Below are 27,198 nucleotides of genomic sequence, written 5' to 3'. Positions count from 1 at the left end.
ATAGTGCCAATAAGACACCGTGGGCTCGGCAGCACCGTAAGGGTTGCACCATCGTTTCGAATTGGTGATATTGAATTTTTCTCACTAACCTGCGTTACAAAAAAGAACCACATGAGCGTGTGTCCCAGGTCGGTGCCACCAAGCCCACTGAAGTGCCTGGCTGGTTGTCTCCAAGTTTTATCCTGGCGCTGTGGCAGTTCTGTTGACGTCACCCTTGCCGGAAGATGATATCTAAGATACCCGTCTGGTTGCGTATCTTGCTTTGTCCATGAATTCCCAGGGAAGGTGGGCTGGGCAGCCGTGAATGCTGATCCGATGTCTTCTGACGGAGCATCCGTGGTTGTTTCGGTAACGAAGGCTACCGGCCACAAAGCGATCTGCGTTACAAAAAAGAACCGCATGAGCGTGTGTCCCAAATCGGTGCCACCAAGCCCACAGGTTAGATAAGGTTAGATACTGCCTGTTTTATTGGTGAAATTATGGCCAAGTGTATGGAGGACCCACTGTACGACGTCATCCTAGGAAATAGGCCAGGAGTGAGACGGGTTGATGACCCAGTGTGGAAGGATTTCGACGCCAAGAGAGCAGAACAGGGTACAAGAGAAGAGAGGGCAGAAAAGAGCCCAGGTAAATCGGAGGATAGAGAGAGTAGTGAAAGAAGCCAAACGCAGACAGAGGGGAAGGTGCCAATCTTTGGGTGTTAAGGTGTATCCTCAGCGGGAGCTTGCAAAAGAGCAGAGAACGAATAGAAGCCTGAGGTATGCAATTAACAGGATTGGAGGCAAGCCTAGGAGAGAAGGATTCAGACATGGAGCATCCTATGAATCAAATAAGGAGGTGGTATTCTGGAAACTTTGGGTAAAGGGAACATCAGTCGGTCAACTGATGGTGCCAGCATGTTATATAGGCAGGCCATTTTGAAACACTACTATGTGAATGGCAGTAGGGATCTTAAGGGCCTACATCTAGAAGTTACCAGAGATGTGTTTTGGCTGGGAATTCGCAAAGATATACCGTATTTACTCGATTCTACCGCGCCCTCGATTGTAACGCGCACCCAATTTTCACCGCGAAAAAAAAAAAAAAAACGTAAGACATCGATTGCAACGCACACCCATTTCTTTCGCTGGCCCGCACGATCACACCATTCGAAAAAACGACTCCTTTCGGGAGCGTCGTCCATTTAAATATGAGGTACGGCCGAAGCTTGTGCCCATCTGACGTGTAACAGATCATTGCCGTCACTGTAGTTTTACCGTGGACCGATGTCAGCACGCGAACTTGCTTCGCCCCCTTCTTCTCGACGGTTGTGGTGCCAGGCATGTCGAAGTAAAGAGGCGTCTGATCGGCATTCCTGATTTGCCCAAGCAGGTAGCCGTTGTTGCGCCGCAAGTTTAGGACGAACCTTTGAAAACTGTGAAGCTTTTCATCGTACTCCTCCGCAAAACTTTTCGCATATGCATGTTCCCCTTCGGAGGGAAAAGCCTTTCCTCTTCATAAAGTTAGTTAGCCAGCACCTGCTCGCTTTAAACTGGCTCCGCATTAGACCTTTTTCTAAGGCTAACTGCATAGCCCGCACTTGGAGCAGTTCTGTCGTCACGGGCCGCTGTGCCGCTCGCTGCTCAAGCACATACTCGCCGAGCAGCTCTTTAATTTGCGGAAACCGACCCTGCTGTGGTCCACAGAAGCCTTTGCGTGAAGTTTTGCTGTCGACAATCTTCTGCTTTTGTTTCCGCCGATCCCGCACGCACGTTTCGGGAACTCCGAACGACCGCGATGCGGCCCGATTTCCGTCCGTTTCTGCACACGCGATGACTTTTCTTTTAAAAGCGGCATCGTGGTGCACTCGAGTTTTGGGAGTCGGCTCATCGACGCCGTCGATTCAAATGCACTACTAGATGACGAAATCCTCAGCACACGTACGAAGTGCCGCACATGGGAAACACATAGGCAGAAATGGCCGACGCGCTATGCCGACGCACGTAGGGGGCGGCCATTTTGGATTTGCCGATTGCAATAGATTGACCGTAATTTTTTTGTTCGTACTCGATTCTAACGCGCATGCGATTTATGAACTCGCTTAACCGGAAAAAAGGTGCGCGTTAGATTCGAGTAATTACGGTAAACAAGTTCATAAAAAGACATGTGAAAGGGTCCAGTGAAGTGTTCACATAACGTTTTGAATGATGGACTATTGTGTACTGAACAATGAACCATGGGAACAGTGAGTGTGTATTTGTGAAGTATTCATGCTTTGAATTGCTTATTTGTGTAATGCTGTGGTGATGTAGCAAGTAAAAGAGTGCAACGATAAAAGGTGACATGCCAGTGATGTACACAGCAAAAGAACAGAAAACCTCATCCCAGAGGAGGACAAGAGCAGTTTTTAAGAAAATGCTCTTAAAGTGGGGGGCCTATTTCATTAGTGAAAGGGCGCAAGGCACGTGCCGGGGGTATGCGGCACCCGTGCGTGAGACCCCCGATGGTGCGCATACACGCCTTGAGCCGTAATGGGAAATACGGGAGAATGAACTATCACTGTGCGTAGTGGCTTTCAACTTATGAGAGGCCCGAGAAGTGGCTGTCGATTTTGCAAGACTCGAGTCAGGCTCCCCGGACTTGCCACAACCTTTTTTTACTACAGTGCCTGATGGGCCTACAGCTCTTCCACTTTGAGCCAAAGTGGATGCAGTCAAGACGTCATTGACGAGTTAGGTATAACCTAACTGAGCCGGAGGCGACGAAAACCGGAACTATCCCAGCAGTGAGGTCAAGCGGCTCGTTCGGCAGAAACGGTCCATGACGGTAGCAACTTGGGAAAGACACCGATTACAAGCGACGAACTGTCGACACAGCAAGGGCACAAAGTCGTCGAGGCAATACGACGAGCTTTAAAGGGCCACTCACCAGGCCCAATACCGAATTTTAGTTAGTGAAAGTTGTTCGCTGTTTGATAAGGAACATTTTCCCACAAATATTTTTCAAATAGATTCATCACGAGTGGAGAAAATAGGTTTCTGGAAGCGGTGCGAAGCGAGGATGAGAGGAGGCAAGCTCGAAACTTTTGCCGCTCTTCCGCGTAGCCTTCACAAGCCAAATCTCTTCTCCACCCTCTCCAGCATCTAACCATGAGGTGACGTGTGCATGACGTGCCCAAACAAGTCCAACCCCCGAGCACGCGAGCAGCGTTTATTTGTTGACCAGCGTTATTTTGTTGTCTTCTGCCTGTTTCTGCGGGATGGTTTGGAAACGCTGGCTTAGACGTGGTAGAGCAGATGAGCACAATGAGTACGCGAACGCGGAGGAGCGTTCTAGGCGGTCGTCTGCTCAATGCGCTGACCGCGGGAACACGAACACATGCGAAACACTGGCACATTAGCCCCAGATCTCGTTGCATTTCACGGAAAAAAATGAAAGAAAAACGTGCACAATTTTTTGTTGCGTCTCATACTTTATTTCAAGTTTTATTAATCTCTTAAAGCAACAAATGCATAGACTACGCATGTTGTGTTAAATAATTTTTGCCATGTCACGTAACGTCAGAGCAGAGTCGTCTACGTAAAGGACCAACATCATTTCATTGCTGTGTACGTAGGGCCATTCATACGCCGACGGCATGCCCTCATTCTTAGGCGTGCTCCGGCGGAGGGGAGGGGGAGCAGCGTTCATCTTGAAATACAACCCATTTCCGTGGTGCGTTGCAAATTTCGGTAGATGTGATCATGAACGCCTCGTCTACGCATTGCGCTTGTCAGCTCAAAATTGTCAAACCTGGTGAGTGGCCCTTTAAGAACGTTTCGGTACTGGATTGCTACTGGCTAGAGCTAGAGTTGGCTTTAACGCAGTTTGTCGTTAGTTCTGTTTTCAGTCCTTTATGCACTGCTGTGTACACGTAATGTTAGTGAACTTTTAGTGCTTTAATGCGAATTTATTGTATTTGCTTCATCCATACTTTGTATAAAGTGTGTTTGTTTTGCCATGCCCATTTCCTGGCTTTCTTAATTTAGTCCTTTCCAAGTGCTCCCAAGATAAATCGTGACAACCTGTCGGTACTGCAAGGTTGTCAGATTGCTCAGGGCTATTATTGCTTGTTACGGTATCATCCTGGCTGTTTTGGCTCCTGTACAGCTTTCTGTAGAGCTCCTCCACTGCCTCAACTATCCTATCCGTATTGGTTATGACATTGCCTTCCTTGTCCCTAATGCATACATGCCATTTTTGCCTATGCACAAGTCTGCCTTCATAGCTTTTAGGCTTCTGCCGCTTCTTACAGCCTGCTCAATTCTCTCCATGTTATACCTTCTGATGTCGGCTACCTTATGCCTATTGAATAACTTAGAACGCTCCTCTAGCTCTATTATGGCAGTTGCATTGAAGGTTTAAATGGTGCCGTCTCTTATTTAGATTTTTTGTCTCCTTGAATAGCTTGGCATTTTCCTGTCTAGTGACTGTACCTACGACCGCCAGCACACTCTTTAATGATACTAGTCAGATCATCTTTCATTGTGTCAATGCTAACTGTGACTGTGAGCAATACTTGTCCCAGGCCCCGTCGTGGTGGTCTAGTGGCTAAGGCACTCGGCTGCTGACCCGCAGGTTGCAGGATCGAATGCCAGCTGCAGCGGCTGCATTTCCGATGAAGGCGGAAATGGTGTAGGCCCGTGTGCTCAGATTTGGGCGCACGCTAAAGAACCCCAGGTGGTCAAAACTTCCGGAGCCCTCCACTACGGCATCTCTCATAATCATATAGTGGTTTCGGGATGTTAAACCCCACATATCAATCAATACTTGTCCCAGGTCACGCTGTAATGTTCAAGAAGCTCCTTGGTTGCAGTGGGTCATTTTCTTAAGATTGTGCACAGGACGTAAACACTCAAGATTATTCCAGAGCTTGCGTGACCACCAGGGACAAGACTGAAAAGTTCGACGCGTGACGTATAAAAGACTGCACATCTGAAAGATGATTAGTTGATTGATGACCGACGCCTTGTGTGGCAATAACAGTTTACAGCGTGTATTGCTTGCTGTAACCTGACTTTCAGTTTCATTGCCACAGGTTCGGCCGAATAAAGTGTTTCCCCTTCAGGAAGCTTACTGCTGTTTTCATACACATCATGACCACGTGACAATATATCTACTTCTTTCAAAAAGTCACCACTGCAGAGTGTTTCACTGAATCAGCACCTAATTGCACATTCGCGGCTGCAATCCATAAGGTAGTTACACTATTAGTGCTCTTTAGGTCAATATACTGCAAACGTGAAACTCCGTTGGCGCACCGCCCTATCAAGTCCGCGCTAGAAAACGTGAGATGGGGTGCAAACAAGTCTGCTCTCACGAACTCAACCAAGGGCAAGACCCTCCGAATCAAGTTTGGGTACAGGTTCGCGAGAACAGCTGTGAGAACTAAAGCCTGCCAAGCTTGCAAGCCCGCCTGCTAGTGGGAAAAGTGAGAGCCCGCATCAGGAAGCCTTTTCATTTGTGGAACAGTGCCTTCACTGACACTTAAATATAGGTTGCACGTGTGATATTGCACTCAATGACGGCGCAACTATTTTCTGACACCGACGGGGAAGGCTGTTTGTCACGGAGCATATGCATGGAGCAGGCGGCAAGCGGCCGGAGCAAAGGCTTTTCCAACGCCTACCTGTTTTCACACCGCGTGCCCGGGAAGCATTGTTTTCAAGAGTGAAGCTAAGCAAAACGTTGGGTGTCCGCAAAAAAGTTTTTATGCCGTTACTGCTGTGGTGGCTAGAGGGGGACATATTACAGCTGCACTGGCTGCTCACCACCTGTGTTTATCTCTGCCCATCCCTGCATACACAGAAGAGCAGCCACCGCTGCCAATCCACGGCCACTAATGGAGACAGTTGCCATGTCGTGTTTGCATGCCGTGGTGCTAGCAGAGCACCAGCAATGATAGGCCTGTGCCAGATTTCCAGATTAGGTCTGGCACTGAAGCTTGGACACTCTTGCATAGTATGGGACAGGCTGTGGTTCTACTCAGTTTACGCCAAGCAAAGACCTAACATCAGCCAAGAGCCTACGTTGAATACTTAAGGTCAGCCAGCTTCGCTGTTACCTAAACTTTACATGGCTAATCTTCTTCTTTTTATTTTCTTTCTTCTTTTCTTCCCCATGCCCTGCTTCTTTTTAGTTTCTTTCGTGTTCCCTCCTCCTTCGTAGTGCCTTCGTCGCTGTCTCTTCGTGCTGGCATACCTCCTGTGAAAAGCCCGATCATTGCCTCGCTTCTTTGAGCCACATTAGAACCGGTCTTTTATCTTATGGGCTGTACAATAAGCGATATGCATATACATGTAGTTTTATGGGATTACAAACGCTAGTAAGAAAAGGGGGTTTTATAGCCAGTCATGCCGTATGCGCAGTTACGCTTTCAGTAGTTTGAGCTGTATGTGCATGGAATGTTATGAAATGCTTCTTAGTTATGCTTTATTAAGCTGTTTTAGTTGTCACAAATTCCGTTTTCTCACTTCGCAATGACCCTTTAGCATCCCTAACAGCCTTATTTCCTGCTGTATTTATGCTACTGGTTGCAAGTAAGGTATTTTTTATTCCAGCTGTGAAATTATCTGTTGGCAGCTCGAAAAACCTTTTTTTTCTTCTCTAGAATACACTTTTGGCGGCTCCAAAAGCCCTTTTTCCTGCTCTCTAAGGTGCTTTTCCGAGCCCTGTAAATCTGCTCCAATATGGCCTCAGCCAATCACATCACTGCATTTCTCCACCTGATTGATAGTATGAATATGGCTTATTGTTGAGTAGCTTGTAGAGAATTCTGCTTGGTCATTTGGTTGATTGAACTCTAATATTGTTTTAGTTTTATTGTTATTTTTGTGAATAGCTTGTAGACAACGGAGAGTAAGCTGATCAGCCTGATTTTTTTTTTTTCAAGTCCTTGATGTCCTTTTTTTTTATGAAATAAGATGATGTTGGCATTCTTCCAAGATGCTGGTACGCTTCCCATCAGGAAACACTTCGTATTTCCAACAGTATTTCCAACACAATCTCTCCCCTATATTTCAACACTCTGATGTTACCTTATCCTCACAAGCGGTTTTGTCTTTTTACATTCTATCTTGGGCTTTCTTTACTTCCCCTGTTCTTACTAGTGGAATGTGAGATTCTTCTGGGCTATTGCTGCATCTTACGTTATCTTCCTAGCTGTTTCAGCTGCTGTACAGATCTCTGTAAAACTTCTTCGCTACTTGAACTATTTAGTTACTGTTTTTGTTTTATTTTATTTTGAGTTTACAGTAGCATTACTTTAGAGAAGGGATCGACAGCTCGCAAGCCCCACGTGGCGGCTGTCTTATGTCGTCCTCTACATGTGCCCACACCCCGTCTCCCTTTTCCTTGCTACTGCCTATCTCATCGCCGACATGGCACTTTTTACCTAAAATGGGACTTTTGCTCAAAGTAAACATGATTTTTAATTTACTTTTAAAAAGTACTGTCCATTCGCTGAATTTTTTAAGCTTTACCTGCAACTTCCTTTCCTCTTCCTCCTACTTTCTATGTGGCCCCAAGCTGTGTTGGTTTTATGCAGCTTGGCCTTCTGCCCCAAAAGGTTGCCAACCCCCTTCTTTAGAACATGCCAGTACTATTTGGAATCATTATGCTTGGCAAACAATGTGTTCAAGAACTCTTGGAAGTCTTTAGTGGTGGCCAAATAGTTGCTTTGAAGTGCTCCAATATTTTCCAAAATTACTATCTTGCTGCTTCAAAAACTGCGCCAAATCTCACTTTGTGGGTGACACCACTGAGTTAGCCAAGACATCACTTCTGTCGCACGGCACATGCACAGTAGTGCACAGCTGGAATCAGCAGCTTGGTAGAGTGAAGCCAGCGTGGACCTGCACAGGCGGCTGCTGGGCATCGCAGAGTGACATCATTGCTCCACAGACTTTTTTTTTTTATTAAGTTGGTCTTAAACAGTTCCGCTGTTAGGATTGATTGTTCGTATACACACTTTGGGGAAATTCAGGTCTGATAACAATAACCTTACCTGTATCTTTGTTTCTAAATGTTGTAGTAGCAAAAGTTTTAGATAATGAGTGGTAGGTGTGTGTAAAACAGTTTCAGAGAGGAGAAAGATTGTTATTTGCTGTTGGTAATTGAGCTGAGCCCAGAGGACAAGGATAAGTTATAATGCATTGGGCATGCAGGATCCACTGGTGTTGCAGGAGGTGCGAACGCAAGTGGTGCGGCTGGCCGTGCTGCTGTTGCGAGGCTTTCTGGCTGGACCTAGGTAAGAGCTTTTTGGCTGTTTGGGCATCGATACATAATAAGCAAAATTTCATCCCTCTTGTCTAACGTCTCCAAATTATTATTGAGATCTAACAGACAATCATGTCAAATAAAGTGTAGGGGATGTAATGAGAAGTAATTGGAATGCAAATGTGGAGAAAAATGCATGAAAAGATAACTTGCCATGGGGAGGGACTAAATGCGTGACTTTTACTAATGCGCCCGATGCTCTACCAATTGAGATATTCCTCCTATCCTTTCTATAGAATATATATGTGCATTAAATGTGGAAGCATCTGTGATTAATACAAATCAGGTTATTGAGCACTCTCAAATCGAAGTTACTCTATTCACAGGACTGTAAGCTGAACCTCCCCCTCCCCTCTTCTTCACCACTGTATTGGACCTTAAAAAAAGTGCATTTTATAATAGTAATTCAATAATGTCACTAGACTGACCACTTTTCGCTTGAGTCTGGTGGACCTTAAGAAGTCTTAGGTGATGGAAACATAACAACTGATTGCCTCCGCAGCTTGAGAGATAGGCCTGTGCATGTCTAGAGCGATGTCTTCCAACAACAGGGTCACTGACTGAGCCGCTTATTATGGCAATCCAGAGCATGCGCTTCTTGGTTCAGGTGGATAGGCCACTGCCTGCTAAAGTTGTCTGTGCCAGTAATCCGGGTCGAGCCAGTGCACTTCATGAACTTGAAAGTGTCCTACATAATATTATTACTGTGTCCAAAGTTTCACAACGACTATACTGCATTGAAAAGTGAGGAGGAGGAGAGAAATGCCATCCCTGCACCATTTGGCAATAATGCAGTCTTTCTTGCACCCTTGTTAGTGCCCCCTGGAAACGAAGCCTGCTGCTGGATCCTCTGCTGGAGCAGCGACTGCCCAGTGGATTCCTTCAAGACGTGCTCGAAGTAGCTGCTGGTGATCACGAGGGCATGCGCCAGGTCAGTGGTTAATCCAACTACAGTGAAAGATCGCTACTTCAGAGGCCCTGCGATGAACCTGCTTAGAAAGTTTACGGATATTATGATTTATTGGTTATAATGGCAATATTTCAGTAGATTTAGGATTTTTTCTGTACTATAATTGGAAACTACGTCCATAAATACCTTTTTCAAACCAGTATCGATATAAGTTGATCCAGTTGTACAGTTAAAACCCTTTGTAAGAGACACTGATACAACAGGCGGTTGAGTGCAACAGACGCCAGTGTGTCTACATTAAATCATGGATAGATAAGCAAATGCAAACTTGATAGCTTGCTTGTAAGAGAGGCCTCATATACATAATAGACATAAATTGCTCCCCAGTGCATGTCTCTTATAAGGGGTTCTATTGCATACTTCATTTGTTAAAGTATTTTTCTCAGCACTGTTTGCATTGTATTTGGCTGGGCATTGCTCATATGTTCACTGAACATTTTTTGTGCCATGATACCGAGTTTCTTGTTTACCAAGTGCATATCATATAAATTTTCTCTGAGAAGATGGACTAACAAAGTTAAACGATTTTACTCAACACTATAAACTTCAACGAAAATAATACTCTCGCCTCACGCCAGAATCAGCCAGGCCTAGCCTGTTCACTGGCAGCAATTAGGAACAGGCTCCTAGTACACTAATCCCGCAATCATGAACCACACTGACCCGAATTCGTATATGACCGACTTGTGCTAGTACACAAGCGCATATTCACTGGAAGCATCCAATACTAGTTGGAAAAATTAGAGACGCGGTTTCTAATGAGGAGCAGGGAAGACGTCCGAAACGTAATGAAAGCGGGTGCCACAGTAGTGCCTGTCCGGTCCCTTCGACGGCTACGTTTGTCCAGGTATTTATTTAACATTCCAGATATCTACATGACTATCATCAGTCTATACAGAGGAACTTCGATTATATGTCCCCCGGTTTTGCGACGACCTGCTTTTTAAGACGAATCGGTTTGGTCCTGGCAAAATCCCCATAGAAACAATGTAATTAAAACCTTGGTTATACAACGCAGTTTTACGCCGACCCCACATCTTACGACTTTCAGATTCCGTCGGAAAGAAAAAAACACGTTTACTCGAATCGCATGTCGGCCAAACATTGACGAGTGAAAAATATGAACTTGTGTACCCCAAGAAGGACTACAGGAAAAATGGTCATCTTCATCGAATGGTAAATTTATTCTCTCGGAAGTTCATGCACTTTTACATAAGCCTCAATCTCGTGCATACGTATCCGGGGTTATTACCTACCGTATAAACCGGACTCTAGGTCGAGATATTTTCAATAAAACAACGAGCTAAAGTCGCCCCTCGTCTTATATAGTGGTGTCTAGCCGACAGTGAATCGCTGTCTGGCAACATGTGGCTTGCATGTGCAAGAGAAGCTGGGCACGGCCACATTCGCATTCAAATCCAATAGCTGTTTTTTTTTTTTTCTCTCTTGTCTGTTTTTTTGTGTTCGTGATTTGCCTCCGATCTGTTCTAATTTCTCGCTCTGCTTGACATTCTTTCATTTTTAGTGGTCTTTTTTCGTTCACTGAATTTGATAGCGGTACGAGAAGGCAGTACTCAGCTGCATTTAAACTAGAGGTCATTGAGTTCGCAAAAGCGAATGGGAATATGGCTGCTCAGCGCCGCTTCGGGGTATCGGAAAAAAGCGTGCGCTATTGGAGGGTGCAGAAAGGGAAGCTGCAAGTGTGCAATCTTCGGAAGATGTAATTTCGTGGGCGAAGTGCGGTTCATCCATCCGCAGCTGGAGAATACGCTAGGGAACTTTATGTGGGAAGTTCATGCGTGCTCGCTGCCAGTGACCGTGGATACCATTGGCAAGAAAGCTGTGGAACTCTCTCGAGAAACTGGGCTCACATGAGAAGAGTTTCCTGCACTAAACTCTTGGGTGCGTCGATTCATGAGGCACAAAGGATTTTCTTTCCGGTGGCACACATCCATCTGTCAGAAGTTTCCAGACGAGTTCGAAGACAAGCTTATAAATTTTCAGGGCTTCGTGAACCGGCTTCGAGAGCAGAACAACTACATGATAGGGCAGATTTACAATGACGATGAGACCCCCGTGTGGTTTGACATGCCTTCATTGACCATGATCATGCAGCATGGCGCCAAAGATATGAAGCTGTTGTCCACTGGCAACGAGCACTCTCGCTTCGCCGTCATGCTGGCATGCATGGCAGATGGTAGAAAGCTTCCACCCTTCAACATTTTTAAACGCAAGACAATGCCGAAGGAAGTGTTCCCGCCCGGCGTTGTCGTTCGCGTCAACAAAGAGGGATACATGGACGAGGCCATGATGCTCAAATGGATACGAGTAGTCTAGAACCGTTAGCCAGGTGCACTGCTGCGTCTTTGCAGCATGCTGGTGTTAGATGCGTTTTGTGGTCACTTAAATGACGCTGTGAAGGGCGCACTGGGCGATAGAAAAATAAACCTTGCCGTGATACCAGGTGGTATGACATTCACCCTCCAACTGATTGATGTGCTAAACTAGCTGTCCAAAGACCGAGTGCGACTGGAGTACCAAAAGTGGATGCCCGGCGACAACCCAAAGACACCGACGGGCCGCCTACAGAGGCCTCCGCTTGCGACTGTTTGTGGCTGGGTGCTTTCCGCCTGGCGTTCCTTGCCAGATTTCATGGTGGAAAAAGCTTTTAACAAGTGTTCTATCAGCAACTCGCTGTATGGCATGGAAGACATTGCACTGTAGGAGGCGGCCAGCGACAAACTCTCGTCTTCAGAAGACAGTGGTGCTTTGTCTGACGAATGCGGACAGTTGCAATGGTGGTTGAGGGGAGCTCTGACGATCGCGGTGCGGTGCGCTCAATTCACAAATAAATGTCGTTTGGAAATTTTGGGTTGTTTTCCTTTTTTTCTTTTTCGGCAACCTGAACTTATGTGGTCGACCTATATTCCCACTCGACCTATAGTCGGGTTTATACGGTAGTCAAGCTCTATCCACGTAGAGTAGGTTCAGCTGATCAAAAAGCTGATTTCACATTTTTGGTCCGTCAAAACATTTCTTGGTCGACATACGGCTGCCTCTGTCACACTCGCAGTCGCTGGTTTGTGCACGCATAAGTGCACGCAGCTGCTTTCGCCGTACAAAATTTCTTTCACTTGACGTCAACGTTCGTAACAGCGAGACACCACTAGTTGCACTTCACAAGTGAACAAATTACAACGCACAAATGCATTGTACTTAAACTCATTTTCCGTACCCATTATGCGATAGCGATGACACTGCTTCTGAGTCTTCTAATGAGAGGCTCATGGCAACATGGTTTTGGTTTCGTTTTCACGCGCAGGCAATTTTCGGACTTGATTTATTGGTAAAATTTTGCGCGTTTGATTTGATTGTTTTAAGGCTGAGAATAAAGATTTGCTTGGACCTCTTTCAACTAATTATTGCTGTCATTAGCTACTACTGGTAACAATAATTTAATCTACCCTCATTGCAGAGGCAAAAGGTCGTGCCGTGGGCTTATTTAGGCAGTCTGTACTTGTTTTTCGGGCAAGGCTGAGTGTCGTGATCTATAAACGCCCGGTTATATGACGATTTTGGGTGGTCCCGTAAAAGTTTTATAATCGGGGTTTTACTGAAATTTTTATTGTCATTCATTTAAACAGCCATTGCATCGATAACTACGGTCATGCAATAAACAATAGACGTACATCCAGCAATACATTCTTGTTGTACCCACTGAGTCTGCCCTCACTCTTACTAGCTCAATTGACATTGTTGTCATTCGTGTACAACATGGCAGAACCCTCAAGCGCTTGATGGGGAACGGCTCTTCAACATTGCAAAGGACAAAACAAAGCTTGTCTATTGTATACCAATACCGAGGTACTATAACCCCGGCTAAATGCTAACAAGGAACTTGTACTAGGACAATATTTCGTATGCTCACACTGTAATAATGAATCAGCACTCATTAACACCTACTTATTGTTCCTTTCAGTGTGATTTTCTGTGCATGAAACTTATTTAATTGGTTCATGTGTGGAATTTTCTATTGGATGAAAATTTGGATGACGCTTGAGCTCTGCCTTGAAGAGTAGAATGCGATAACGTGATTGTGCTTCAATGTCATCAATTGCTAGCTTGAATTTGGTTCTCGGCGGATGATTCAACTATGCCGCAAAAAAACGAGCACGCATAACATTCGCAGTTTAAAAGTATTTTAGAATGCAAATACAGTTGCAAATCGCCCACTACGCCATATTTCTTCCTTTTGTAAATTAAGGACGGGGTCAACCATGCATCGCTTAGGCAAACGGGAAAATATGCAGCCGTTGACATTGATTGCTTTGTATGAGCCTTTAAAATGCCCACTAATTTAACAATTCTTATGTGCAGACAGCTGGCGTGATTGTACGCTCCTGCCACGCAACACTATACAGTGAAATCTCGGTAGAACGACCTTCACATTAACGAACTTCTCAGATTAATGGACATTTAAAAAATCTCGCACCACGTGCTAATAGTTTCAATGTAAAATTATTTCACTACTACGTACTTCAGAATACTGAACTTTTCAGAATAATGAATGTTAATTTAGTTTTGCGTTATATTAACGCCTCAGTACTACGACTCATGTTTTGAAATCCGTCGCGGCCACCGAAGCGGTACGCAAGCAGACGGCAAGACGCCTTGCTTCTCGGAGAGCCCGGGACGGTGTGGAGGGGGGAGGGGACACATCAGAAAGGGTGACTTTCTTTTCTTTCTTTTTGTTGAAACACCGACGCTACAGGTGTACAAGCGCCAAGGCGAGGGGCGAGGGCAACACGGGAGGGCAAATCAGCGAGGCAGAGTGGGAGTTGCGAAGCAGGAAGCATGGGTGCGGAAAACCTGAGACAGCGAGGGAGCAGAAAACGAAATGCGAGGAATTTTCTTTTCTAGCATTTTTTTGCCCGGAAGAGGCGATCACAGCCGCGACACTTCAGGATTTTCTTTCTTTGTCACTTCTACATGCGCTGTAGGAGGCCTGGTTTGTTAGTCGTGCTCACCTCTTTTCGGTGATTACTTATCGCGTTCGCACTGTGGCGTTACTACACATAAGTTCGTCTCAGCTTGCGACGAAGAAGTGGAAGCAGTTTTCGTCAAGCGAGAAAGTAGATATTCTTCGGCAACTGGAAGGCGAAAAGCAGGCTGTTGTGACCAAAGAACCGAATCGCACCACAGGAGTGTGGATTAGCTGGAAGCCTTCGCGCTGCAAAGTTTGTGCAGCACACGTCAGAACAAGAAAAAATTAGACTTCTTTTCAAAATAACGAAATAATTGCCGTAGCCCCCCGAAGTTCGTTATACCAAGATTTCACTGCATGCCTTAAGAAGACTTGTCTATTTGGATGATCTTTATCTTGCTTTTTTCTTTTTGAATGCGAAGCATTTTTTTAGCGAACTTCAGCGACTTTGAGTGTATCGGTCGGTCGGTCGGTCGGTCGGTCGGTCGGTCGGTCGGTCGGTCGGTCGGTCGGTCGGTCAGTCGGTCGGTCGGTCGGTCGGTCGGTCGGTCGGTCGAAATTTCCGGAGCCCACATATCAACCCCACATATCAATCAATCAACCCACCTCAAGGTTTCAGAGTGCACCAACTTATCGTCCGTCTGCATCGCGGCAGAACGCCACAAAGGCCAGCGTGTGGCGTACATCAGAGAACAGTCCACTGTGGTACCACTGTGGCAAAGCGGGTCACATCTACCGCAATTGCCAGTACCGCCAACTTGGTCTCCGTGGCTTTCACCCTGATGCTCAGTGCCCGCGTTACGGTGAGCGTCCCCGCGACATCGAAGCGTACCTTATGGGCCAGCAAGCTCCTCACCTTGGTCAATGCCCCCAATCACCATCACCTCGCCGCCCCACGTCGCCTAGCATTCCCTCGTCATTTTATGCTCCTTTCAGAGGCCGGTCACCGGGTCCCCTCAGGGGAAACTACAAACCGCGGCTCCTGGGGTGAAGCCGCGTTCCAACAAACTGTCAAAGAGCCTCCCTCGACGCAAAGACCTGAAGAAGACCGTTCTGACTTTCCAGACGTTTCCGAAAGTCGTAAGACTGTTTCCGCCGACATCACCGTACACGTCGATAATCACGTCCTCACTGCCCTCATCGACACCGGTGCCGATTATTCGGTTATGAGCAGCACCCTGGCATCCCAACTGAGGAAGGCAACTACCCCTTGGCAAGGAACCCTGTTGCGCACGGCAGGGGGCCACCTCGTCACGCCGACTGGAATGTGCACAGCCCGTGTTCGAGTCCATGCTTCAACGTTCACAGGGTCTTTCCTCGTATTACCTGTGTGCTCTTGTCCACTCATTTTGGGACTGGACTTTCTTTGCGAACACGGCGCAATTATTGACCTACGAGACTTGCAGGTGTCGTTCCAGGACTTGTTTCATCCTGAACCGGAAAACGCCCGCTTGTCGAAGGCTGCCCTACGTGTACCCTCCGAATCTGTTACTCTGCCTCCCCGCAGCAGCTTCTTTATCAACGTTGAATGTGACCAAGGCGTCCCCGATGCTGTAATTGCAGAAGGAAATTTGTCCCTACTTTTTGCACAACAAATCTGCGTTGCCCGAGGTATTGTTCAGCCCAGGAGAAAGCAGGCTTGCCTATTAGTCACGAATTTTAGCGAGGAGTATCGCTACCTTACCAAACACACTGCGATCGCATACCTTGAGGATATTGCCGACGTCCCTAGTTCCTCAACATTATCTGCTCTTTCGTCATGCGACGATTCCGTCATGACATTTGCAAGCACTCTCGACGTAAACCAGGATCTACCGTCCACACAATGGGAACGTCTTTAGAAGCTACTCGGCTCATTTCGGGACTGCTTTGCTACGACTTTGAAAGTGAACCAAACACCGCTTGCCAAGCATCGTATCATCACCGAGCCTACCGAGAGACCCATTCAACAGCATGCCTACAGGGTCTCGCAGAAAGAACAAGACGTTAGACGCCAACAGGTCGAGCAGATGCTCAAGGACGATGTCATCCAGTCATCGACCAGTCCCTGGGCGTCCCCTGTTATTTTAGTAAAGAAAAAATATGGTACCCTGCGATTTTGCATCGACTACCGAAAGTTGAATAAGATCGTGAAGAAAGACGTGTATCCTTTACCACAAATAGACGACTCGCTGGACCGCATTCGCAATGCTTGTTACTTTTCTTCCATGGATCTACGCAGTGGCTATTGCCAAATTTCTGCTGATGAGCGCGACTGCGAAAAGACCGCTTTCATTACTCCTGACGGACTCACGAGTTCAAGGTCCTTCCCTTCGGCTTATGCTCGGCGCCAGCTACTTTTCAAAGAATGATGGACACGGGTTTTCTGGGCTAAAATGGAAATCCTGTCTGGTCTATTTTGACGATGTGGTCGTCTTCTCGGATACGTTTTAGCAGCACGTCCAGCTATTACAGGCAGTTCTTCAGGCGATTCGAACAGCTGGACTTTCTCTCAAACCTGAGAAATGCCACTTTGCTTTCGAGGAACTGAAGTTTCTTGGTCACGTTGTCAACCACGCCGGTATATATCCAGACCCTGAGAAAACGAAAGCTGTTGTCGCATTTCCTGTCCCAACGAACAAGCGCGACCTCCGCCGATTTCTGGGACTCTGCGCATATTACAGACGCTTCGTCAAAGGCTTTTCTAAAATCGCTGAATCGCTGAATGAACTTACGAAAGACGGCGTACCGTTTGTTTGGGGTCATTATCAGCATCACGCCTTTGACACGCTACGAAACCATCTCCAAGCCCCACCTGCACTCGGTCATTTTAATGACAACACTGCCACAGAGCTACATACGGATGCCAGCAACGTCGGACTTGGAGCTGTACTGGTTCAATGGCCAAATGGCGTAGAGCGCGTGATTGCCTATGCAAGTCGAACACTATCATCTGCAGAAAAAAAACTACTCTGCAACAGAAAAAGAATGCTTAGCCATTGTTTGGGCTTTAACAAAGTTTCGCCCTTATTTGTACGGTTGACCATTCAGGGTAGTTAGCGACCACCATTCTTTATGCTGGCTCGCCAAACTCAAAGATCCTTCCGGTCGTCTAGCATGCTGGAGCCTTCGGCTGCAAGAATTTGACGTTACAATCATTCACAAGTCAGGACGCAAACACACTGATGCTGACTGTCTCTCACGTGCGCCAATTGGAAGTATAAACGTGGACGTTGAAGAGGACGATACATTCCTTTCCTTTGTATCAGCAACCGACTTGGCTCAACATCAACGCGACGACATAGAGCTAAGCCCGCTGATTACCTACCTCGAAGGCCGAAAATGCAGCCTTCCTCGAAACTTCGCACGTTCGCTGGCCTCGTTCTGCATCAGGGATGGAGTCCTCTATAAGAAAAATTTCGACCATACCCAGGCTACTTACCTACTGGTTGTGCTGACCTCGCTTTGGGACGATATTTTACATGCTTGTCACAACGAACCATCATCCGGACACCTTGGCTACACGCGCACATTCGAAAGAATTCGCCGCTCATACTACTGGCCACGCCTAGCGAAGACAGTCAAGCAGTACGTCCGCACATGCCGCGACTGCCAACGCCGTAAGACTCCATCTGTCCAACCAGCAGGACTACCACAGCCTATCGCCACGCCAAAAACATCATTCCATCAAATTGGCACTGACTTGCTCGGCTCGTTTCCCAACTCTTCGTCTGGAAACCGGTGGATTGTGGTTGCCACCAATTATTTAACGCATTACAGTGAAACAAATGCCCTGCCCAAAGCTACCGCAGCCGAAATCGCACAGTTTTTCGTCACCAGCATCGTACTTCGTCACGGAGCGCCAACTGTGATAATTATTGATCGTGGTACAGCTTTCACCGCAGAGATGCTTCAAGAAGTGCTGAGACTAAGTGGTACAGAACATCGGAAAAGCACGGGTTATCACCCCCAAACAAACGGACTCACTGAACGATTGAACAAGACCATTGCAGATATGCTGTCAATGTATGTGGCCGTTGATCACAAGAACTGGGATGATATACTCACTTACGTAACTTTTGCTTACAATACAGCAGTCTAAGAGAGTACAGGTTTCACTCCATTTCGCTTAGTTCATGGTCGAGAGGTCACTACAATGCTTGACGCAATGCTCCTTCCCAACAACTTCGGCATGTTCAACGTGGACACTGCTTTGTTCGCTCAACGCGCCGAGGAAGCCCGTCAACTCGCCCGATGCCGTATCCAAGCTCTCCAAACTGCTGACGCACGCCGCTACAACCTTACACACCGACAGTAACATGAAGTTTGGGTGTGGACTCCCATCCGACAGTGTGGTCACTTTGAAAAGTTGCTGCGGCGCTACTTCGGCCCGTACAAAGTTCTGCGCCGACTCAGTGACGTTACGTACGAAGTTCTCCCTGAGGGCACCTCAAGACGTTCCCGTCGGTTTCCACAAAGTGGTGTGGTAAATGTGCCAAGGCTTAAGCCATATTTCTTGTGTCGTCCATCGAACGTGGACTTACTTACCATGCAATGACTATTTTTTGTCACTTTCATTTCTTTTTGATTGTCGTGTGTCGTAACTCCTTTCTTTATTGAGTACTTCTATGACACCAGCCCATTTTTCTTTCCTTACGACGCAGTTGTTGGATTCCATGGTAGCATCTTTTCTTTCTCATTTTTTTTTCTCAACCCTCATTACCAGCATCGAGACTATGCTTTTCGAGGAGAGGGAATAATTTATTTATTTATTTATTTATTTATTTATTTATTTTCAATACTGCCAGTCTCATTCCGAGACCATAGCAGGTGGGCATACAGATTGTACATGCAGGTGGTACATTAACAGAAATGTAGTGAAATGACAGTCATCACAAAGTACAAGCGCGAAAAATATACAAATTGTTTACATCTGCAAAGACAAAGAAACCATCACCAAAAAGAACACAAATTTTGCATGAAGTGCAGTGGTACACAGGCAAACAAATAGCTAACTTCCAAACACTCCAGTTGACACTTGTACACTCCACTAATACGCTTTCACTGGTGGCGCAATGCTTCTGGTAATGCGAGTATTGCCGCATTAAGAGAACATAATGTCACAGGTAACGGGTATGAGCCATCAACTGTAGGTGGAATCGCTTGGAAGTGAAGAAAGAAGAGGATTTTGCTTCCTGGTCTGAGGGCGAGCAAGACATCGATTCGTCGCTGTCTGTTATTTCGTTCGTGGCAATATGTGTATCTGTGCGTCTGTCTGTCTACATTATTGTGCTCACGTGGCAGTGTCGCTAAATGAATGTATACCAAATTTGGTGTGGAATAACAGGGCTGTATAACGAAGGGAAATGGCAGGTGATAACATGAAATGAATTATGTGTATGCGATGTACGGCATTACATTCCACACTCATGGTGTACTCGTGCCGGGTTTGTTAGATTGGTGTGCACCAAAATTGATAGAGTAGAGAGGGAGGACGACTAAATGTCGAACATGAATGACAAATGATAACATAAAAATCATGACTTGCATTTCATGCACTGCGTGACTTACATGAAAAGCTCATATGTTTGCAGCTTTTCTGCTACCTATGATATGAGGACAATGAATGACAAACTATAACATGAAAATAATGGCATACATAACATGTACCACACAATTCACATTACACTGCTTGACACAATTTACATTACACTGCTTGGCTGCACGTCAGGCCATTTTGTTAATGTCGTGTTTTAAATGTGAGTGAAACAAGGTGTTATCAGGTCGATGACATGAAGGATTGGTCTAATCTTAACCCATTCACGTCGTCAATCTTGCTTCGTCTGAAATTTTTTAACACATTTAGAATTTATTTATTGTCAGTTTCATATGGATACAATCAGTGTGTGAGGGCGCTGGGTAAATACGTCAGCGCATCTTGATCGTGAGTGCTTTCAGCCAGTGGTGGAAATTATTCATAGAATTAATTTGCTAGAGTTCGAGGAACTACCGGCTGAAGTTACTGAGGAGGAGCAAACTGATGAGCGACAGCAGATAGTCCCTAATTTATGAGAAGTGGATGGTAGCTTGTGATATGCTAAATTTCATGCCAAACATTCGAAATTCATGTTGGTGTTCCTAACATACATGCATAGCAGCACAGAGTGTGAAAGAGTGTTCAAAAAGGTCAAGAAGGTGCTCACTCAGTTTCATGCCTCCATGTCAAAAAAGACTGTGGAGCAGTTCCTTGTCGCAAGATATGCCCAGTATCACCCAGGAAAGTGCCGCAAACAGGCCTTTCATAAAGACTTTTAGAGTAAGGACAAGGCCCACCCCTCCACTTCCTTGTTATATAAGAACATTTTGTGCCTCTTTTGTGATATGTTTCTCTTGTATTTAATTCATCTAAGTTTGTTTCTGCTAAATGAAGCAGTATTTTAGTATTTTTGTACTTAATTTCAGCATTTTTTGTCGTCTCCTGTAGCACGTTAACATGTCTGGGGTTGGCAAGAGTGTGATGAGTGCCATGCTTGGGATGCAGGTCTTTGTTCCCCTGGTGCGAGGTGTGGTGGAGCGCATGCGCAGCTGCTCTCTACAATCGGAGTTGCTCCATTCCCCTTTGGCTGCTCTGGTGGAGCTGACGCAGTTGCGCTTTCAGGGAGGATGGCCTGTCTGCCAGCTGGTAAAGGCCAACAGCTTGATTTCGGTTTGGCTGTATTGGCTTCACGGGTGTGTCATGGAACAAGCAATCAAAGAAATGGCACCTCTACATTTGTGCTTCTTTTTTTTTAGGGTAACATATTTCAAGATACGGTAGAATCTCAATGATACGATTACTGTTGATTAGAATTTGAAGGTTGTTTTGGATGGACTGCGTTATATAAAATGCACTGTGATTCAATGTTATACAAATGGTTTTCCAAGCCACTGCAAATTATACAAATGCACAATTGCCTCGAAGCAGACGAATGCGGCAAAACTCATTGGAATTTTCCTTGCTTCCCCACCTAAGTGGCCTGAAAAGCATGTCGTGAGGCTGACGCGAGAAAAAACTGTTCTAGACCAGTTTTTTCATGACGGGGTAGCATATCGCCTTTTTGCTTCACTACACGCAGCAACGGCACGGCTCAAACCACATCATGTAAACAACTAATCGCAAACTCAACGTGGCGGCAAAGCCGTCGGCAGTGGCTCGTATCGGCACAATTGCGAAATATCTGCGCAGCATAACAAAGGTCACGGCCTCAACAGGGACGCTTTCATCGAGAACCTGGTTTGGAGAACACCGGAAGTAGAAGAAGGTGCAGCAGCTGTGAGCCGGCATGCCCCAACATGTCTCGCTTTTGCTCAGGCAACTGAATTACTCGCTGCAGGTGTCCGCTTGGTATCATTTCTGGTGGCGTATCTCTCAAAGCAATGTTCGAAAAGGTGCAAATTCATGCATAACTAGAACTCTGCATTAATTTGAAAGTTCGGGAAAGGAGAAAAATGGAATGAATCCTCAAGGTGGCAAAGGCGACAGCGGTGGTGGCATATGAGGGGCAGAACGAATGTAAATGTTTTCGGCATGCACGCGCAGGGTATTTGGGTGCTCTGGCACTTTCGCTTTGCTCCTCAACTGTGTGTGCTCCAGGACTGGGTTTTTTCATGTCGACTTCCCAGAATGGTTTTCCAGTTGCTTAGGGGGCAGAGCAAGTGAATTTATGATGATTTTTGCCACTTTCGCTCCCTTTTAGGCCAAGTGTGAATGCCCCTCAATCGCACACAGCATGAGTGAAGAAACCGTAGCAAGGCTTTATTCCCTCTAGGCAGCTTTCTTAAGGGACAGCAAAGTCAGAGAAATTCAAAAGAACATTATGGAGCTTTCAGCAAAAAGTAGCCGACTCCAATAAATGTTGTTCATCTTCATGACCAGCTTTAACTTGTTTTGTTTTATTTGGTATCATTGAGATTCTACTGTAGTTGGGTGTTCATACCGGGGTGAAAACAGCGCACTTGACAAGGACACACAAGAACGGACAGCACCTGGTGTCATGTGTTTCCTTGTTCCTCATGAAGTGTGCTTTTTTTCACAATGTCAGTGAGAAATTATTCAAAGGAATTGCAGCTGTTTTAACAGACTTTAAGATTAAGCATTTGAACTGTCAAGATAATTTTGAAGAGCATAGCTTTTAGGTGCATTGCCTATTCGATAGATGGTGGACGACTCCCTGTGGCTGCCCACACCCATGACGGCCAGTGGAGGCCGCGAGCTGAGTCGGCTCTCACTGCTGGGGCCCTTCCTTGCCCTGTCACCTTTTGCCGAGGACGAGGTCAGTAGACTTGCATGTATTGGGCCTCGCAAAACAGTGCCACATTGTCGCGCAGCCCAACCTTGTGCGGGCCTACTACGAGGATCGGGACCCAGAGCACGTGCAGCTGGCGCACCACACGCTGCAGGGCAAGTTGGAGACGACCAGGGTGTGTGAGCCACTGTTGCTGTCTGCTGTCGCGTGTGCGCTTACGTTTGCACGTGCAGGCCCAGCTGCATGTAGTGATGCGCTCCCTGGTGCGATCGTGCCGGGAGGAAGTGCTCACGTGGCTGGGGTCGGTGCTCAAGGCCAACGAGCGGCGCTGCCAGCTCCAAGTGGAGCCCCGCCACGTGGCCTCGGATGGCTTCATGCTCAACTTGGCCGCTGTGCTGCAACTACTGGCTCTCCGTGTTCAGCCAGACAAGGTCAGCCATTCGCTCTGTCTGCAGGCAACTGTTGTGGACGGCAGGCAATGTACTGTGTCATCTGGGTCACCATGCTGACCCACATCGTGTTTTATTGCTGCATTGCATTGGAACGGGAGTCCACGTTCAAAACACTAATGCCGGTTGACCTGAAGTGGGTTCCACTGGTCCCTCCAGAGCAACTCGCTCCATGCCAGATTGCCTTCACTTGCTCCTTTGCCAAAATGAAAAAGGATCGTACATGCAACCTTGAAGGCAGCAACCAAGGTTTTCCTTTTAAACTGCAGGAATAATTTCCTTAACCAGTTTTTGGATTTAGCGAACATGTGTCCCAAGTAGGAGTGTGCTAATAGTGAAATTTCATCTCAAATTGATTCAAATCAAATAATGCTGGTTAGTGGCTGAAAAAATCTGAATCAAAATCGAATATTGAATAACATACAGTAAAAGCTCGTTAATTCGGATTTCACGGGACCGGAAAAACTGTCCGAATTAACCGAATGCCGAATTAACGAATGAACAGGAAAAACAACATTTAAAATCAAGCTGCAGAAGCATACCTTTATTTGTTGAAGTATTTTGTAATTGTCATCTGCGTTTTCGCACAGATTCCGGCCTACATCACAATTTTTCTTTACTGTTCCAAATGGCCAACAGCACGCAAGCTGTCGGAAGTGTTCAGGCAAGCGTCCTCTAATATTAACAGCGCCTCCGAGACTTTCCGTGAGGTGCAATGAGGTCACGGCTGTATCTCCTCGCATGATTCTTCGTCGGAATCGTGGTCTTCATGGGCACCTGTGACATCATTAATAATCTCTTGATCGGTCAGGAGACCACTCGTGGCGACACCATGATCAATCGCGATGTAGTCCTGAAAGGTCACATCTGTGGGATGGACAGCATCGAAAGTCGGGCAGTCATCGTCGGTGGACTCGGCTGACACCTCCTCGATGCCATCGTCAGCTACTGCTGCATGCTCGGGCCTCACAAAACCGCTGTGCCAAAAACAGTTGGCGATGACTTGCGGCGGGGTGTTTTTCCACACGTGGGCGATGATGTGCACTGCGCCGAGTAAGTCCACTTGATACAACTTTCCAGCTTCTGAGCATAGGATCATTCACTCTAGCAGGTGCTTGCGGTACTTCGACTTCACGTAGTGAATGATACCCTGGTCCATCGGCTGAAGAGCAGACGTAGTGTTGGGCGGCAAAAAAACTCCTTTGATTCTCTTCAGTTCGACTGTACAGTTATGGGCACTGCAGTTGTCAACAACCATAATTATCTTGCGGTCCTTCGACGTGAAGTGCCGGTCCAACTGCTGCAGCTAGCCGCGAAAAATGTCGATGTCATCCATGCCTTTCTGTTCGCTGTGTACTCGACAGGAAGGCTTTTGACGTTCTTAAAACAACGTGGCTTAAGCGCCTTCCTGACGACAAGTAGTGGCAAGCGCTCCGTGCCAGTCATATTGGCGGCAAGAAGCACAGTTATCCTTTGCTTGCACTTCTTGCCACCAATGCACGCGTCCCCTTTGAAAATCACCGCCTTGTCGGGCAGAGCTCTGAAAAATAGAGCAGTTTCATCTGCATTGAACACGTCACGTGGTTCATATGCGGTGATGAGCTCCAGCAGCTTCACATTTCTCCACTCGGTGGTCACGCTTTCGTCAACACTGGCCTTTTCGCCGCACACACTCCTGAAGACAAGTTCGTGTCTCTCTCGAAACCTCGCAAACCACCCTTCTGACGCTTTGAACGATTCAAAGTTCATCATTGCAGCGTACTTCTCACCTTGCGCCATGATGAGAAGTCCGCTCAAAGGCAGATGCGCGTTGCGACAGTCAGTAATCCACCGGAGCAAAGCTTCTTCGAGCTGGGGATGAGCTGCGGTTCGCAACAGCTTTCTAGAGGCATGAAACTTCTCGCTTTCGAAGACTTGTCAAATCTGTTGTTAATTTTTCACGTACGTTTTCAACGTGCTCCGCTTCACGTTGTACTTGGTCATAACCTGCTGTCGCGATTCGCCGTTCTTCAGTGCTTCCAAAATTTCCACATTAGTCGCCAAGTTCTTCGCGTCGTAGTTCTGCCGCTTTTTCGGCGTTGCCATCACCACTAGTTGATGATGATGGCGATGCCACTCTGGTTTCGGTTTCACTCCAGTGGTGCCAGCGCTGCTTTATCACACTTTTGTGTAGCAGCAGCCGTCAGCATTTGTCCGAATTAAGTGGTGCGGAGTCGAATTTCAACGAAATAACGAAAGTTTGGTCCCATAGATTAACATGCACTTTGGCCGGGACCAATAGAGCCGTCCGAATTTCTGAATTAACGGGTGTCGAACTAACGAGGTTTCACTGTATTTACACAAAATGTAAACCACTAGTTATGGCAAGACAAAGGAAAAACAAAGACGCTATGACATTGCTGACAGCTTTGCAAACTGCAATCGTGTTTGGTTGTTTTGAAATTTTGTCGTTTTTTGCTGGTATTTTTTTTCCCTGTGTTCTTGCAATATGGCTTATTTGACAATGTTGGGCTTCATCCGTGCCCCAAGCCTGAACATCTTGAGGCACCTATTCGCAGCAGCGTTCTAACTCCACGCTGGAAGCTTGTGAGTGAGTGGTATGGGCGACTACACAGCGTGAACCAATTTTCACATAGGAAGCAAATGGCTGAGAGTATTGCGAACCAAAGTCTGCGTGTTTCACGGCACTTTTGGTATGCGCTACCGATTTATGCAGAAAGTCCATGCCTTTATTATGGAAGTAAAGCTGTGAAGGGCTTGACATGTATTTCCTATGACATGTATTCCTATGTATTTTTTTTTCAACGTGCAGAAATGCCATAATCCTCTTTAAAATAAGCATGCACTCGTTCTTCAACCAAGTTACCAATGAGCGTTTTAGCCAAAGGCCTACTGTGACAACGTTGGCGTTTCTTCTAGCCACTCAGCCTAGCCAAGTTGCACCCATTGGCTTTTGCTATATATTAAATATTTCCCTTGTCGAATGATTCCAAGCTTATAATACCACTTATTTAAAAGCCAGATCGAATTTTCGGTTAGGTATTATTGGATTCAAATTGGAAACTCGAATTATCGCGTGCCCCTATTCCCAAGGTGTAATGAGGCCTAAAAACGGTTTCAATGCCCAGCGTATGGAAGGCTGTCTGAACAGAGTCTGATCTGATATACATTCAACGTACGGAATGGACAAAGGGCACATTGTATTTTCTCATGGTGCACTCCTCATTCCTTTATTAATTAATTAACATCCCAGGATAATGTTCCAGTTCGTCAACCATGTTTTTTCACTTAATGTAGCTACAGCTATTCATTAGAGCACACTCTGAATCTCAAGATCGCCAGCTTGCGAGATTCACATCTGAATTGACAGAGTCTGCCCAAGGATTTGCCAGGTGGTGTGATAAATGCTAATATAGACTTTATGATTGCTTGCTGAGTGGGGCAGTTCAAAATACTACTACTTTTATTGAAATAGCAGTGCTCACGTTCACTCTGCATGATTTAGGCATAGTTGAATGGTTCCTACATGTAAATCCTCGTTAATTCGAAGTCACTGGGGCCATGAGAAATCTTTGAATTAAGCAGGTTTTCCTATTAACAGAACATATAAAAAGTGGGATGCAAAGAACTTGGAATTACTATTTGAAGTAATCAGGGCTGGTCGTTTGCTGTGCTAACTAGTTCACGGCTCTAAGGGTCATGTTTTCTTGCAATACCTGGTCTTAATTTTTGCCTAAAACATGGAGGAACCACGGGTCTCACTGCTGCCAGAAAACTAAAAGAAAAAGATCATGCTGTCCTGATAAACTAGAATGTGCACCTGCGTGATGACACGCGGGCAGAATGCTGCCTGCTTTGCGCTGCATCGGCACGTTCGCCCATTCTTTCTGGTAAAATAAAGGTTTAAGAAAATCACAGCATGTCCACGTAGTGAATGATGATGAGTGGAGCGAAGAATCTGTGTGCCTGTTTTTCCGTTCGTTTCGCCTGTCCGTGTACCTGTCTGTCTGTCCGTGTGTCTGTCTGTCTGTCTGTCGATCCGTTGGTCCATCTGCCTGCCTGTCTGTTTGTGTGTCCATTTGTAGGTCAGTCTGTTTCTCAGTTCGGCCGGTTATGCCTGACACAGGACAAGGTTCGACTAAGAGGAGATTCGCGCCTAATTATGGCCAGTGTGATGGAATTCGTGATGTTTTGGCTGGAAAACATGATCATTGAAGCTTTCGGAGCTATGTTTCA

General features: G+C 46.2%; 1 protein-coding gene across 4 annotated transcripts in view; it reads left to right on the top strand.

The window, feature by feature from the left end:
* The window catches only part of Ube4B (Ubiquitination factor E4B), a 244,571-nt gene that overhangs the window by 68,018 nt on the left and 149,355 nt on the right, over positions 1-27,198 (top strand). For 2 of the 4 annotated variants that reach the window (XM_037420066.2, XM_075890893.1), the window contains 6 exons: positions 8,202-8,266; positions 9,112-9,226; positions 20,770-20,910; positions 22,424-22,540; positions 22,596-22,688; positions 22,747-22,944. In XM_037420066.2, the coding sequence (XP_037275963.2) occupies positions 8,202-8,266; positions 9,112-9,226; positions 20,770-20,910; positions 22,424-22,540; positions 22,596-22,688; positions 22,747-22,944 (729 nt within the window). Of the gene's footprint in view, positions 1-8,183; positions 8,267-9,111; positions 9,227-20,769; positions 20,911-22,423; positions 22,541-22,595; positions 22,689-22,746; positions 22,945-27,198 lie in introns of all 4 variants that reach the window. The other 2 variants (XM_037420059.2, XM_037420054.2) reach the window with 1 other exon arrangement.

The sequence above is a fragment of the Rhipicephalus microplus genome, chromosome 3, assembly GCF_043290135.1.
Source record: "Rhipicephalus microplus isolate Deutch F79 chromosome 3, USDA_Rmic, whole genome shotgun sequence".
NCBI classification, from domain to species: domain Eukaryota; kingdom Metazoa; phylum Arthropoda; class Arachnida; order Ixodida; family Ixodidae; genus Rhipicephalus; species Rhipicephalus microplus.
The sequence above is the reverse complement of the archived record's forward strand: the minus strand, read 5'-3'. Positions and strand labels throughout refer to the sequence as shown.